The sequence below is a fragment of the Epargyreus clarus genome, unplaced genomic scaffold (genome assembly GCF_041222505.1).
Source record: "Epargyreus clarus isolate Ecla_fem2 unplaced genomic scaffold, WU_Ecla_fem_2.2 ptg000005l, whole genome shotgun sequence".
Taxonomy (NCBI): Eukaryota; Metazoa; Arthropoda; class Insecta; order Lepidoptera; family Hesperiidae; genus Epargyreus; species Epargyreus clarus.
The window spans coordinates 2,621,325-2,637,963 of record NW_027332213.1 but is presented as its reverse complement, the minus strand read 5'-3'; the positions used below and the strand labels follow the sequence as shown (position 1 = coordinate 2,637,963).

Sequence of the window (16,639 nt, the reverse complement as noted above, 5' to 3'; positions counted from 1 at the left end):
TTACGAGGCCAATTTTGATAAAAACTAAAACTGCATCATTACTTTTTTAAATATCTTTTCCCTAGCCGGGAATCGAGGAGTTAATTTTGAACTCCTTTCAGCATTTTTCGCTAATCCTTATAGTTTGGGATTAAGCCCTGAAAGCTTATTTGAAAAATTCACCCTGGAGATGTCCAGGCTCGACAGTAGTCACTTATTTTTCGGTGGACTATGTTCATTGTCTACTTCATTTGCACGTAATTTTAAAAAGGAAGTGTTGTTTGCGAGGTCGAAATTAGACTAACACAAAATTAGACATTGTTTGTAATAGTCATAGATTAATAAAGATACTTCGCCGCCTTGCAATTGAATGAAGCCACAAACAGCTTATTATAGTAAGTTCTTTTTTTGAATTCTTGACAAATAAAAACATTGTTAGAGAAAATTTACGAATAAATAACTAATACTGCGTAATTTACATAATTAATAAATAATTATTTCAAATATTTTAGGGACATTTTAGCACGGAGACGTGGAAAAACTTTTTTACGCAACCATTTCAATTCCTAAAACTGGGTACATTTTCTTGTAAGGAGTGAGTAATATTTACTAATCTATGGTAATAGTCACAATTAATATATTTAAGACGAGAAGAGAATGATAAAATGTTTTAAAAGTTTAATTATTTCATATCAAAGGAGACGAAGTTTGTTTCTATTTCAATAAAAAATTAAGAGTATATTTAAGAATTGAAACGGCGGCTTTATCAAACTTTTTATCTTTCTTTGTGGTATTCGCATAATTTTGTAAGTTGGAGCAAATGCTGGCACTGTTTTCATTTGAGAAAGCTTGTTTAGAATTAAATACCGTTTATAAAAATATTATTTTTGTAAAAATATGTACAAATTCATTTTAGGAAAGTGTCACATATTGAAGTTATTATCGAGTTGTTAATTGCGAATAAGCGATTAATTAAATAAAAATTTCGTGTGCGTGACTTTGCAAGTTAGCAGTATCCTTACTTCTCATAAGAACGAATATAATATGAATATAACCTTTTCAGAATAATGAAGTATGTGGCTACATGGCTTCATGATATGTGGCTACTGCCGCTCGTGAGCATACGATACTCATATGATTCCTACCTGTATATTACCATGAATTTTCAAAACATCCCACAATTTTATGTTACGTTTATTCAATCCAATATTCTGTTCTGTTTGCTTCAGTAGACTGAGTAAATGTAACAATAAGTAAGTGCTCAAGTATTTCTGTCTGCCTCATTTGTTCGCAAAAAAGAGAAAAAAAACATAAAGCGCCATTTTGTCAATTTAGACATTTAATGTTACGTTACTTACACTATAGTTCTGATACATTCCGATAGGGGAGCTGATTGGAAATTGTATGGGAAAATACGTTAACAAATACCGAAACAGTCATATTTGTCAAAACGTAAAAACTCATGGTAAGGGTACTGAAGTCGGCAACAGAGTCAACCCTTAAGGACTAAGTTGGAAAGCCGCGCATAAGTATGTCTCCCTTACCACACTCATCAAATCAAAACACAGCAGCACTTGACACTAATGTTATTAGGGAGAAATAGTTGTGGCGGTGTTGTCGCAGGAATCAAACCACAGATGGTTCTACCTCCTTCTACATTATTACATTCCATAAGTGAAGTTAAACAAGATATCTATGTATAAAAAGTTATAATATATAAACTTGTAATAAATAAATAAAAGCTATGAATTATGTTTTTGTTAATAAAGTTAATAATTATATTAATTTGTCACATCATAACTGAATGACATAATATATACCAAAATAAAATGGTCATAATGTGAGTGATGAAACTCTGTAGATATGAATACTACGCCTCGTAGTAGCGTAGAGGTTTACTACGTCTACGCCGTAGGGCCGCTACGGCGCGTGTACGAATCAATGAAGTGGAAAAGTCACTTTGCACAGTTGAATCAACGGAGACAAGAAGTATTGACTTTTCTTATTTTTTGCTTTCATGACGAATTTCCGAATCATGGTTTTTCCGTGTGATATTTTCGGAAATAATGTAAGAAGTCGGTTTTGTTTTGTATTTCGACGCAGTTGAAAGTTGTAATTTGTCATGGTATACACAGAAATATGACACACTATGGCAGGGATGGCGAACCAATGGCATGCGTGCACACACGCGTGACACAATATTTTCACAGATGCGCCGCTACCCCTGAGGACTAAGCTGGAACGCCTCGGAAAAGTCTGTCTCCATTACCATACTCTTCAAAATGGAACACAGCAGCGCGTAACACTGCTGTTATTAGGCAGAAATAGGTGTGGCGGTGGTGCCACCGGAGTCGAACGACAAAGGGTTCTACCACCTTCAAAATCGGTTTGAAACCGTTTGGCAGATGAATCCAGTTCAACGTGTATTTTGCAAAAAGTAACATCTTAAAACCCTAAAATAAATTATTTGTCATCTAACCTCCAGTAACAGAAGTAACACTAATTTTACAGTCATTTAAATTATGCGTGTAATAAAAAAAAATCCAAAAAGTACCTTTTTGTATTAAATAAAGAGTTTTGATAGTATTTATTATTATTAATTTCCAAATAATCAGAAGGTCAAAATTATTCGATGGCACTTCAATGCGGGGTCATTGAACATTCTTTAGAAAAAATGCCGACGTTTTGTCAAAGAGTTTATTTTCACCATGTAAATAAATGTGAAATAGCAAACATATATGCAGTCTACCTGGTGGTAAGTGGCAACTGCCGCCCAATCAATCCTAGATACAATTATAGTGATATATGAGGTCGGCTAAAGATGCTACCCCTAAAGTTTAAGTTAGAACGCCATATTAGTAGGTAATTCTCCCGTAGCACACCCCTTTAATAGTAACACAACCAATTATCTCTCTGATATACGACGGAAAAGAGGCGGTGATGCTTCCAGATTCAAACCACAAAATAATTACTTATTTAAATGTTTTGTTTTTTTACTAATTACAATACAGTTGTGGCGACTTCTTGCTACTCGACAAGAGATGGGGCCACGAGGATTATGAATCACGCTATCGAAGTTTTCTAAATATCCTGCATATATACAAGTTCCGAACTGACACTGTCGGAGCGCGGCCGCTCCCCGGGCATGATCACCTAGCCCAGCGGGAGATCTCCCTGTGCCAAACAGTTAACTAGAAATTTCAATGTCGAAGTAATTTTTTAAATTTCTTAATTTAGTGGATCTAAACATTTGGTTTACTGTAATTTTTGAGCTACTTATGTATATGTAATTGTGCATTTTAATTTAACACTTTTGTTTAATATTTGTTAATTGTTTAATTACAGGTGATTAGCGGTGGGTAGCGGATGGCCGCGGCAAGATCCCACATGCGGACGATATGGTAAGAATATTTTTATATTTCAAAAATATTGAATGTTTTGAAATTTTTTTAGTATCTTATCTTAAGTATCTACATAAAATTTTACATACAAACTACTCTTTATAAGTAATTTGTTGTTTTTATTTTTAAGTACCACTTTGTTCCGATTCATGTTATATAAAATAAATATGGACATTGATAATTTGAAATGTATACATAATAATTAAAAAGTCGTAGAAATATAGATTTCTACTAAGTTTTATCATTACACTAATCATATAACGAGGTATCACAATAAAAAGAAAAATGTCTATAGTGTCCATGACCAAATCATTATGTCCCATCGCCACTATGATACCCCAGTGGGCAAACGTTGTCCTGCAACGATAGAATGGATCTTGACAATAACGCCATCTATTGTGTCCAAAAGTATTCTAACAAACAAGCTGAAACTAACCTAAGATACTCACAAAATTTCTGAGGGGTTACGGAGATAAGTGTCACAAACATAATGATCTGATATTAAGATTAAATTTAAGATGAAGATTAAGCTAAAATACTAAAAATAATAATGCATTGATTTCTTTGCTAAAATATTATAACTTTAAGCACAAGCACGCCATCTATCTGTACAAAAATGTTCTTACTAGCGCCATCTAGTCTTCCTTTCTTAAAACAACATTCACTGTGTAGATGACGCTAGCTTCGCGGTGTATTCGCGCCACCACGTCGTAGTTCTTGCTCCACCCGCTAGGTGGCGGTTGTAGTATGTTCATACTAAATGTAGTTCATCTTTTGTTTTTACTTCTTTCTGCATTTATTTCAGCTATTCTTGCAAATGTTGTACTCCAATGTAAAACAATTTATAAAACTTGAAATTCTACTTAATTAATGACGCCATCAATTTAACTTCATACATTAAAATTGCATTATAAGCTTTCCTATAAATTTTGATAATGTAAAAGAATTAATAAAACTTGGATATTTATTTGATAAAAGGTATCATTCATTTAACATGTATTCAAATTGAAAATAGCTTTAGTTTTGATGGTTTATAATTTTCAAACTGTCAATCATTATAAACTAATCATAAAAAATAATATTAATGTGGAATAAGATCACATATAGTGAATTTTCATTTTTCGACATTTGCAATTTATTCGACATAATTATAGGACTTGAATAACAAAATCCCCGTGTAACAGTCCTATTGCATTCCAGGACACAGTATGGCCGCGGCACATTGGCTCAACTCGCTCGGTTGCCTGTCGCTGTCGCTGCTTTGCCTCTTCGCTACTACTCTTCAAGTTACGAGCGGTGAGTACATATATTAGTATACGATTTTAGATTAATATTATCGTGGAATTGACACGTTTTAATATATATCGGGTACTCACGATACGCGTTTTTTAATTTAGTTTTGGCGATATTTCGTCGTGACCACGATTCATGCAATTGGTTCGAAATATCGGCAAAAATTAAAAACCGCGTACCGTGAGTACCTGTTACATATTAACATGTATTCATAGTCCAGATATTATAATATTATACGTGTTATATATTGGTGTTATTTAATGCAAACTGATGGAAATACGGCCACTAGGAGATTTTTCCTTTATAATTCCACTTTCACATCTTAGAAGAAATATTGATATTTTTTTTCGTCAGGAATGATAACATGTATATAGTTTAGAAATTGTTCTGATTTAGTCAGCTGTTGTTGGCATGACTCTCTTCAACGAATTTTAGGAATATCTATGGGCAAGTGACCACTTTGTGGCGATGGTGACAGCTTTACACAATGAGGATTGAGAGCTAAGGAATGACGTCTTATAGATCTGAAACTAACAAGGATATTTCACATTCCGAAATATGTAGAAATATACGTCAGAAAAATTATTATAACAAAAAAATATTACATGAATACTATGCATGTTTATGTGTTTTACGCTCGAATTGTACCTACTAAAACTTTAATTATAAACTAACTAGTACTGTTTCGACATAGTATTTCCACTGAATTAATTATTTATATGTAAAGCGTCCTCAAAATTTCTCTTACAAACAACAGCGAGTTATTTAGAGCCACTCAAGCAGATGTTTTGGGGCTTTAAGAGGTGCTTTTAGTAAAGTGGTGCTATTTATATAGGGATGTATTGAAATTATTCTTGGAAGGTGCGAATTAACTACGTTTAAATGAAAGATTTTGCCTGTGACCTCATTTAGTGTGAGTATAGAGTTTTCAGTATTGAAGTAATGAATTATTAGTTTTATATTATACAGGTTGGTTGACCTGGATATAATAGAAATTTCTGAAAATCTTAGACATTCGATTACTGTTTAGTGACGGGTTCAAATGATCAGTACCCTTACCATGAGTTTTAGGTTTTGACAAATATAACTGTTTTGGTATTTGTTTACGTATTTGCCCATATAATTTCCAATCAGCGCCCCTAGCGGATTGTGTGAGAATTAGGAAATTGTATGGGCCAATACGTAAACAAATACCAAAACAGTCATATTTGTCAAAACGTAAAAACTCATGGTAAGGGTACAGTTGAGACTGACGCTTAAAATCGACCGATCGTTTGTATTTACATACTTATGATTTTACGATTAATTCTGTTTTAATATTAATTAACACCGCTTATGAAATCCAAAATGGTACTTCAGATTAAATAGTCGTAATTATGAATTTCGCTTATATATATTATAGAAAGTCATGAAGAGTAATTTATTTACTTATCAAACAAATCTATACGTCATACTTAGGTAATTACACTGAAATGAGTCATTTACAGTGAGTACATATATTAGTATACGATTTTAGATTAATATTATCGCGGAATTGACACATTTTAATACATAAGGGGTACTCACGATACGCGTTTTTTAATTTAGTTTTGGCGATATTTCGTCGTGACCACGATTCATGCAACTGGTTAGAAATATCGGCAAAAAGAAATTAAATACCGCGTACCGAGAGTACCTGTTACATATTAACACTGAAATGACTCATTATTACTAGTTAAATACGTAAATACCTAAGTAGGTAATAAAGTTATGTCATTGATATCACAGTTTTTACTCGCAAACTGAACACGTGTAGCTAGTAAGATAAACGTCGAGAATATCTAAACGACCAGTTTAGGGTGGTATGAATGGCTTGATCGAGGCGTTATCGCCATCTATGTTCTAGGGGTTTTTCCTAAGTAGATACTACGATATTGTTTCGTATGAATACATTTTACTACTTAGTGTTATAACCATACAATTGAATAGATTAAAAAGTGTCGTAGGCAATGCAGTGTTTAGTGCATTTTATCTTTAGTCCACCGCGCTGAACAAATGCAAATTGGTAAACTGCATACATCACTAAGTTTTTTTTTTAATTTTTAAGACGTAACTTTAAGGTGGTAGAACCCTTTGTGGTTCGACTCCGGCGGCACCACCGCCACACCTATTTCTACCTAATAACAGCAGTGTTAAGCGCTGCTGTGTTCCGGTTTGAAGGGTGTGGTAAGGGAGACAGACTTTTTCGAGGCGTTCCAGCTTAGTCCTCAAGGGTAGCGGCGCATCTGTGGCCGACCTCAGGTAGGAATATCTAATCCTATCTGGGGTTGATTACAGATGTCCATGGGCGGCAGTAGCCACTTACCATCAGGTGGACTGCATGCTCGTCTGCTACTCTTATGTTATTAAAAAAAAAAAAAAACGTGTGGGTTTCGTGTGTGTTTTCGTCGTTATAGAAAGTAATTATAATTTCTTATTTCTTTTGAACTACCTAATAGAGCTCTGTTTTGAGTTCTGGGGTCAATTGCTGTTTGGGAAATACCGAAATTAAGAATGAGGTCTTTGTCTACATCCCTAGCTCCAGGTCTTATACTAATATACCAAAATTATCTGTCACTTCTGAAATGCTTGTTCTACATATAAACAAGGCCACAAGCGCTAACTTCAATAGTGCAGGTAGGACCGGAAAAGCTTGAAGCGGTCCAAGTTCGCTCGGTTGTACCCGCAGCGAGCTTCCGACATTAGTTAGTTCGGTTTGCGATATGAACTTGGAATATTAGCGGACGATTCTGTCAGACACGTACATGCATATAATACGAGCGTTTAATTCGTAGCGTAGCTTGACTGCCCATTGGGTACTATAGCTTGAGCGATAGTTGTGTAGACTACCATTTTGTAACTAAGCTACTGATTAGTTGCTTAAGCCATTGCCGCTCGGACGTCGGATGATGAGCAAAACATGTCTGATTTTTTTTCGAAAAATCTATTAATAGTTAAAAACGTCTGTGTAATGCATAAATAGTCACCGAACAACTTTTGACAGTCTGTTTGCCTTTTGAAAGCTACGAGTATTTAATTGCTGAAAAGATAGTGGCCCATGGATAGTCAGCCTTGTAATTATAATGATACTAGCTGACCCAGCAAACGTTGTGTTGCCATATAAATAAAAAAATGTTAAGGGTGAACAACCCATATCACTTAGGGGTATGAAAAATAGATAGTAACCGATTCTCAGACCTACTGAATATGCATATAAAATTTGGTGACAGTCGGTAAAGCCGTTTTGGAGGAGTACGGTTACTAACATTGTGACACGAGAATTTTATATATAAGAAGATAATAAAAAAAAAATTAAAAGTGCTGAATTATCCAATGCAACACTCGTGTAATTAACTGTAAGAATTTCAATTACGGATTGAACAGGAATTGTGTTAAACCGTTAACTGTATTGTAGACAGAATCCCTGCTCCAAATGCGTTTTTCTCGAGTTGGTATTTGTACTTAGCTCATTCTAATTAAAGTGCTATTCATTGAAGATCACGTTCTTATTTCGGTGATATTTCCGACAGTTGCTATAAAATGTTGTGTAAATAAAAAAAATAAAAGAATTATATTGTAAGTAATACTTGTTTGTTTCTTCATAATGTTACGAGTTATTAACTATGAAGAGGCATCTTAGATAATACTCCCACGGTTATAATCTAATGAAGCCTACGTAAGAATTTCGTGTCAAAACAATATTGTTCACCTTCCTACGTATAAATTGTAAAAGAATCTTACGTCAATAGCATCAAATACATTGCTGCCTAAACATTAAATAAGAATTTATTTATTCATCAATTAAAACATATTATATTGATATATCTGCTGTTTCTATTATTGTCTATCGCTCTTTGTTACTTTAGCATAACACCTGCTGAAAATTCTCCTCATCCACCCAGGGTTGACTGGTAGAAAATGCCATCAGGCATTATGTTTGCCCTTTTGTACATTTCTTCTTAGAAGTGATGCAATATTCTTTTAAATAAAACACAACAAAACAGATATAGTTATAGAGTTAAATCTAAATTCATGTTGATGTCTGTCGGGCGGGGTCGAAGATGGAACTCTGCGATAAAACAGGGGATTTACCTGAAGCCCTTTACTATTTCCTAGAACTAAGTTGATAGTCTTACATGTAATTCATGCGATTGCCATTTTCATTACGAATACCTCATAAAACGTTAACACTTAAAAAGATGGTAAAAAGTAGAGAGTAAATATTGACACGGCTCATAAAATGGCGTGATCATTGTATTCGCGGCGACGAAGTTAAATTACATGCGGCTGAAAGGTACCGAAACATTCTAATAAATAAAATCGCAGTAACCGAAATCGGTTACATATGTCGCTACTTAACCCCTGGGGTTCGGGACCGAACTACGCTCAAATAAGCTATAGATATCCTCTTTGGGACCCGTATCCTTCGGGGTCTCTACCCATCTCGCTCTCTCGTACGCGGAAACTCGGCCGTACTCCTCGCACTGTATGGCAAGGCGATCAATAAGGGTTCGGATTATAAATTTGAGTAAGATGCCGCTGTAAGGGATGAAAATTTTCTGTAATGGTGTTTTACGGTTACTGTTTGTTGGAGACACGTTGTTTTCATCTTTTTGGCGTTTATGGCCGTCGTGGAGCAATAAATACATATAAGCTATGCGTCTTTATATGAATGTTACAGCGATTCGGGTATTTGCAAATGCAGATATGTGTTACACGTGCTTGTTGGTGGTACTTTAGCATACATATTTAAATGCCTCATAAATTATACGATCATTTTAAATATTTAGTGGCCTTTTCACGGTATAAAGAGACGTATCATTTTTTTATGATATTTATGTAGTAAACGAGCACGCAGTCCATTTGATGGTAAAGGGTTATTGCAAACCATGAAAATGTAATCACGCTTAAATAAGATTGGGGTTCTATCTGAGGTCGGTCACAAATGCGGCCCCTGGGGACTCAGGCAAGACACGCGTAACTGTATATCTTTACCACTTTACTTCAATTTAAAACCAGCTATTCATACTTATATGATAAGGAAGAATTTTGTCCACTTACTATCATTATATAGACAACCCAAACACATCCCTTTTTTTCATATAATAGTAGCTGAAGAGCATGCAGTCCACCTGATGGTAAGCCGCTACTGCTGCACATGGACATACAAATGTCTAATCCTATCATCCTTAGAAAGCAATATCTAATCTTATCTGGGGTTGATTCAGTAATCTAATACCTGAAGTCGACCACAGGTGCTCCGCTACCCTTGAGGACTAAGCTGGAATGCCTCGGAAAAGTATGTCTCTCTTACCACACCCTTCAAATCAGAACACAGCAGCTTAACACTACTGTTAATAGGCAGAAATAGGTAAGGGTTCTATCAAATCATATGATAAAATCTATCAAACTGTTTAGGCTGTCAGGCATACTAAAGAATTTATTTATTTATTGCTTCACTAACAAAATTACATGCAACAAAACTTATAGATAACACAGGCCAAAAAATAATAACATGGAATTTCAATTAGAAATAAAGACAGCTAGCATATAATAGTACATAAACACACATAGATGTACACAACTAATAACATGACAAAAAGTACATTACAAATTGGAAATTATAAGGTTGCCTAAAGTTTTTAAAAAAAAAAGCAGAACAGGTATTACACAGCTTTTAGATTTGGATGGATGGGAATGGGGTGCAAGACTCTATATATTTTTCTTTTAAAGGCTTCAAGTCCATCATGAAAAAGGTCGATAGTAAAATCTTTAGTTAAAAATTCCTTCAGAAGTCTGCATAACCGAGGAAAAATGGAGTGGTGTCCTAAATTAGTTCTGTATATAGTGTGGGCAAGCAAGGGTGTAGGGTGTCGTGGTATACGCGACGGCACATTGAATTTAATGTGGTTTAAGAATAAGAGATATACATACATACATACATACGCTTACGCTACGAAAGACATTCTTTGCAGCCTGGTAAAAATATCTATATGTATATCTATTTTTATGTGCAGTTTAAAAGAAATAGATTTGTGCGCTTGCAGGAAAGCATCTGGAAGTGTAGATGAGTATCTCGCTCTGTGAATTTCCGATGCACACAAATATTTACTCTCGACTTGCGAAATTCTGTTACCTGGAGTCGAGTGACTTATTTAAAATTCATATTTACTTAAGCTGAAGGATGCATTCCGAGGAACTAGATATTAGTAGAAATATGTAGATCATTTTGTGTACTGTATTTAGGTTTTGAATATCAGATGTTTTTGTGTTTTGAGGTGGTTTTAAGGTCGTTTGTATTGTATTATATTACTTATATTTTTAATTCCAAATGTTTTGATTATTTTATCAAATTATTCTTTATAATGAAATATAATTATTACAAGTACAAAAGGGCACCTTTTTCCGTACATTCTTGCCCATAGATTTTAACAATAATATAGGGTGGCGAAAAATTAATTACCCTATTTTGTTTTTGAATAACTTTTGTACTTACTGATTAAAAAAAAGTGATTTTGAGTAATAGAGTATTTACCAGGACCTTTACCAGGACCAAGACTTTTATTTTGCCTATTTGAAAATATGATATCTGTCAAGTGTCTTCCACCAGCGTTGACACAAATTTGCGGCCGATTTTCCACGACTTTCCTTAAGATTTCCGCCCATAAGACTTCGCATTCGCATCGAAGGTGCTGCCCTCTTTCGTTTAAGTTTTCAACCGTGGTTCATCCGTTAACGTTAGCCATTTTCTCATTAAGTGTGGGGTACACGTGGCGTGCAGTACGTGATCTATACAGGATTAGAGGAAAAGAATATCTTAAACCAAAACTGGAATACTTGCCACAGGTAAACGTTCATATTCCGTATGTTGGAAAATAAATATTAGCAAATATAATACCAGTTTGGCGTATGAACAAAGAAAAAAAAAACAACTTTGTAATATTGGGAATTGATCATATATTACTGATCATTTATGCATGCATTACTGATGGTAAGTGATCACTGCCGCCCACGGATGTTTGTAACCACCTCCAGGCACAATAGGAGTACTACCTATACCCTTACCATGAGTTTTCAAAACATCCCACAATTTTACGTTACGTTTATTCAATCCATTATTCTGTGCCGTTTGCTTCAGTAGACTGAGTAAGCGTAACAATAAGTAAGTGCTCAAGTCTTTTTGTTTGCCTCACATGTTCGCAAAAAAGAGAGACAAAACATAAAGCGCTATTTTGTCAATTTAGACATTTAATGTTACGTTACTGACACTGTAGTTCTGATATAATCCGCTAGGGGCGCTGATTGGAATTTGTATGGGCATGTACGTAAACAAATACCAAAACAGTCATATTTGTCAAAACGTAAAAACTCATGGTAAGGGTACAGCTCCATGCACAATAGGAGTGCTACCTGGTCCACTTATTCAACTCATTTCATCATCCTCATCTACTTTTTCCCTATGTAGTACTAAGATGATCGCCTGATATAAGTCAACTTGTTTTAACATTGAACAAATATTTATACTTCACACTTTCCTCCGAACTGTAGTGTATTACTTTCACTCTGTTGACGGTCATACTGTATCCTTACCATGAGATTTCAAAACATCCCACAATTTTACGTTACGTTTACTCAATCCATTATTCTGTTCCGTTTGCTTCAGAAGACTGAGTAAACGTAACAATAAGTAAGTGCCTAAGTCTTTATGTCTGCCTCACAAGTTCGCAAAAAGAGAGACAAAACATAAAGCGCCATTTTGTCAATTTAGACATTTAATGTTACGTTACTGACATAATCCGCTAGGGGCGCTGATTGGAATTTGTATGAGCAAATACGTAAACAAATACCAAAACAGTCATATTTGTCAAAACGTAAAAACTCATGGTAAGGGTACAGCTCCATGCACAATAGGAGTGCTACCTGGTCCACTTATTCAACTCATTTCATCATCCTCATCTACTTTTTCCCTATGTAGTACTAAGATGATCGCCTGATATAAGTCAACTTGTTTTAACATTTAACAAATATTTATACTTCACACTTTCCTCCGAACTGTAGCGTATTACTTTCACTCTGTTGACGGTCATACTGAACGAAATAGAAACCCAGCTAGAAAAATAAGCCAATAACAAATAACAGCGAGCCAATCGCCGTAGGTCCCGGCGATAATAGAAACGCTATAACTCTGAAATAACACGATAACTGCCATGGAACTCTGCAATAACAGCCGATAGCTAATAATAGTACACTTCAGGAAGCGCTCGTAACTTAGTGGAGACGTGTTTGATACGATTTATTGGAAATAAGCAGTGATAGCCCGGTGGTGAACTATGTAGAAGTGATAGATTGGTGACGATAAGGTGTTTAAGGTTTGATTCATGAGTCCTTTGTATAAATAGGTCCACTGCTGCGGAAAATATCTTATCTAGAAAGATGTGTATTGTGTCGTCACGTCTTCAGTAACACGTACAGTCAACGTGAGGCTTCGTGACCGCAGTAGATCAATAACTACAAGAAATCTCACCATCATCTGGTTTTTTTCATTAATACATTGTATTAATGAGCCGGTAAAGTTTGATGTAGTGTTTTTCGATGTCAATATTCTAGTGTTTTTGATATGTAAATATTGATGGAATTTCGAAAATATTTAACTTTCGATATGGATGTCTTGCTACATATCCACGGAAATACATAGGCGGTATACTGAGCATTTGATCCTGAGTACCTTTCGAAGTAATGTGCTTGTTGCAAATTAACTATATTTTCGACAATAAAGGAAAAAGTAAATGTACATGCATTATATTCTGCAAAAAATAATAATAAAAACAATAATAAATAATGAACGCTTTCTACACTCACAGCCCCACACTAGGATTCCCTGTGTCGTGGGTGCTATGGACACACACATAGACAAATACCCAGACCCAGAAACAGAAATCTAAATTCATCATTCAGAATTCTGTCTGGCCGGGGATTAAACCCGGGACCCTTTGAGCGTCAGTCCGGTATGGTGACCGCTCCGCCACGCGGGTCGTCAAAATAATATTTGTAGGTGCATGTATAATCGTATAAATCATGTACTAGAATGTACGTTAAATGTTGAGCGTCAGTCCGGTATGGTGATCGCTCCGCCACGCGGGTCGTCAAAATAATATTTGCAGGTGCATGTATAATCGTATAAAATAAATCATGTAATAGAATGTTCGTTAATGCTCTCTTTAGATATATTTAGTTTCCTGTTTCGACTAATCTGTTTTCACATCAAATATTAGCTGCGGTGTGTCGTGTTAAACGTGTTTACTCTGAGTATACATGATAGGCAATTAAAGGTCATGCAGGTGATTTAGTTTCATGTATGAAACCATAGATTATGTAGCGAAACAGTACCCTTACCATGAGTTGTTACGTTTTGACAAATATGATTGTTTTGGTATTTGTTTACATATTTGCCCATACAAATTCCAATCAGCGCCCCTAGTGGATTGTATCAGAACTATAATGTCAGTAACGTAACATTAAATGTCTAATTTGACAAAATGGCGCTTAATGTTTTGTCTCTCTTTTTTGTGAACATGTGAGGCAGACAAAAAATCTTTTACACTTATTGTTACGTTTACTCAGTCTACTGAAGCAAACGGAACAGAATAATGGATTGAGTAAACGTAACGTAAAATTGTGGGATGTTTTGAAAACTCATGGTAAGGGTACAAACTCCCAATAACATTTATTTATGTAATGTGAACTCGTTGCAAAATGGATTTTAAAAGATAAATAAAGACGGGCAAAATATATTAGAATGAGTTTGAATATATTGCTAAATGCAGTGTAAAGAAATAAATATGATACCGAAATGGTTATATTAATACTAAATAAGGACATTTTAATTTTGTTTCTTTATATAATTGTCATTAACATTTTATAAAACAAAGTACAAAAGTGTAAAGTAATATGTACCTACATTTTGGCAATGTTTGACAAACATTTTCTCAAACGCGACAAAATGAAAACAATACCGACATTCTAAATCAATACCAAAAAGTGGGGTGAATTAAATATTTTACGGGGGTAAGAAGCGCAAGGGTCACAGAAAATGGTTACTTTCACAACGGTTTACGCAACAATGCTATTTATTTGAGAGTTTGGGAGCGAAGATATTTAATTGTAAAGTCTATGAAGTGGGCATTGTCAAGATTTTCATACAAAAACTTTCTTTGCACTTCAAACTATCACTATTTCGGGTTGATTTACAGTTTAAATATATGACAGATCGACTTACTACTAATTGGTAATAAGCCGTGGATGATAGTTTTGCTCTCCATGACCTGTTTATTGCTATAATTTAGTTGAAAGTCTTTGCTTGACAACGATTTTATTAATTACTAGCTGACCTGGCAAACGTAGTGTTACCATATAAATAAAAAAAATGTTAAAGGTGAACAACCCTTATCACTTAGTGGTATGAAAAATAGATAGTAGCCGATTCTCAGACTTACTGAATATACATATAAAATTTGGTGAAAATCGGTAAAGCCGTTTCGGAGAAGTACGGTAACTAACATTGTGGCACGAGAATTTTGTATATAAGATTATTTGCCTTGCGATAAAAATACGTCTAAGTTAGACGTAAGAGTAAAAATAACTCGGATATTAAACAATGAAAAGTTATAAGGTAAACTTCCTTTGATTCGAGCGGCATGGAAAAATTGTGATGTTAAAGCTATTTTTCCACCAACTGCACTTGTAGTGATGCTGCGCTGTGTAACGAAGGTTATTTTAAGCTACACTTCGTTGTTTATATAAAATTTGTTTATAGATTTGATAACAGATGTCACGTGCCGAGAGGTTATTTTTATTCTTATAGTATAAACATGAACTTTAAATGTATTTATGTGCATGGAGCTTCATATACAGAGCAACTATAGTTTTTGTTTGTTACGTCTATGACTGCCTCTTTAAATCTTAGAAAGAAAATGTAAGCTGTTTAGTTTTAATGAAGCAATATTTTTGGCTACACCCCATGTTTCAAGTATCCGCCACTATAGATAAGTTCGACCAAGTTCACGATTTTAGCTGTATACTACCCACACACACACACACGCACACACACAAACACACACACACATACACACACACATATTATATACACATTCGCTACACTATGATACACTACGACTGTTACTATAGTACGGGGAATATTCGTCTTGAATAGAGATGTTGCTTATGACAAAGCCGTGTTATTTTGCCGCCAATTTATTTTGACGACATGTATAAATGAGCAACAAGGTTACGCCGTGTGCTTAGTAATGTATGATTTTTGTGGGAGGATGAATAAACGCTGCCGGAATGGCTTGCGTTAAGGTATCCATAATTCAGAGGTGCGTTACAGAACCGGGTGTGGCTTGGCTTACATCTAAATACACTGGCTTTTGTTTTCCGTAACATTTTGTTATTTATTTGGTGTTGGGTTATGATGAGTATGGTTTCGTTAATAGGCGACGTTAGTTGCTCGTCATATTCGGTAGATGGCGTTACTCGTTCGGTTTCTTAACTACTTTAGCGTTTTGGTTATGATTAAAAACCTATTTCCAATCCAACTGTTATTTATTCATAATTTAAATTGAACTTTTACGTTAATCGATAGCATAATTTTCTTGTTACTCCAAATTGTGAGCAAATCCATATTATGATACGTGTTATAGAATATTATATTTTCCCATAAAATTTTGATGCTTAAACTGACAGACAAGACAATTCAATGGACGTTTTACATAGCCTTTGATATACATAGCGTAAAGTGCTTCGGGCAGAATACATGGCAAGTTTTTTGCCATCTACGCCGTAGCTCTTGACGTAGACAGCTACGAAAAGGAGCTACGATATTACGAATGAACATACCTATATATTTTTAGAACTCATGTGCAGTTTTATTTGTTTTTAAAATGTTTACT

The 16,639-nt window shown here is 34.8% G+C and overlaps 1 protein-coding gene across 5 annotated transcripts in view; it reads left to right on the top strand.

Annotated features, from left to right (window-relative positions):
* Positions 1-16,639, top strand: part of LOC140757921 (CUB domain-containing protein 2) — a 134,497-nt gene that overhangs the window by 27,183 nt on the left and 90,675 nt on the right. For 3 of the 5 annotated variants that reach the window (XM_073093820.1, XM_073093818.1, XM_073093822.1), the window contains exons 2-3: positions 3,325-3,380; positions 4,588-4,676. In XM_073093820.1, coding sequence (XP_072949921.1) covers positions 3,346-3,380; positions 4,588-4,676 — 124 coding nt within the window. In that variant the 5' untranslated portion in view covers positions 3,325-3,345. Of the gene's footprint in view, positions 1-3,324; positions 3,381-4,580; positions 4,677-16,639 lie in introns of all 5 variants that reach the window. The other 2 variants (XM_073093821.1, XM_073093819.1) reach the window with 1 other exon arrangement.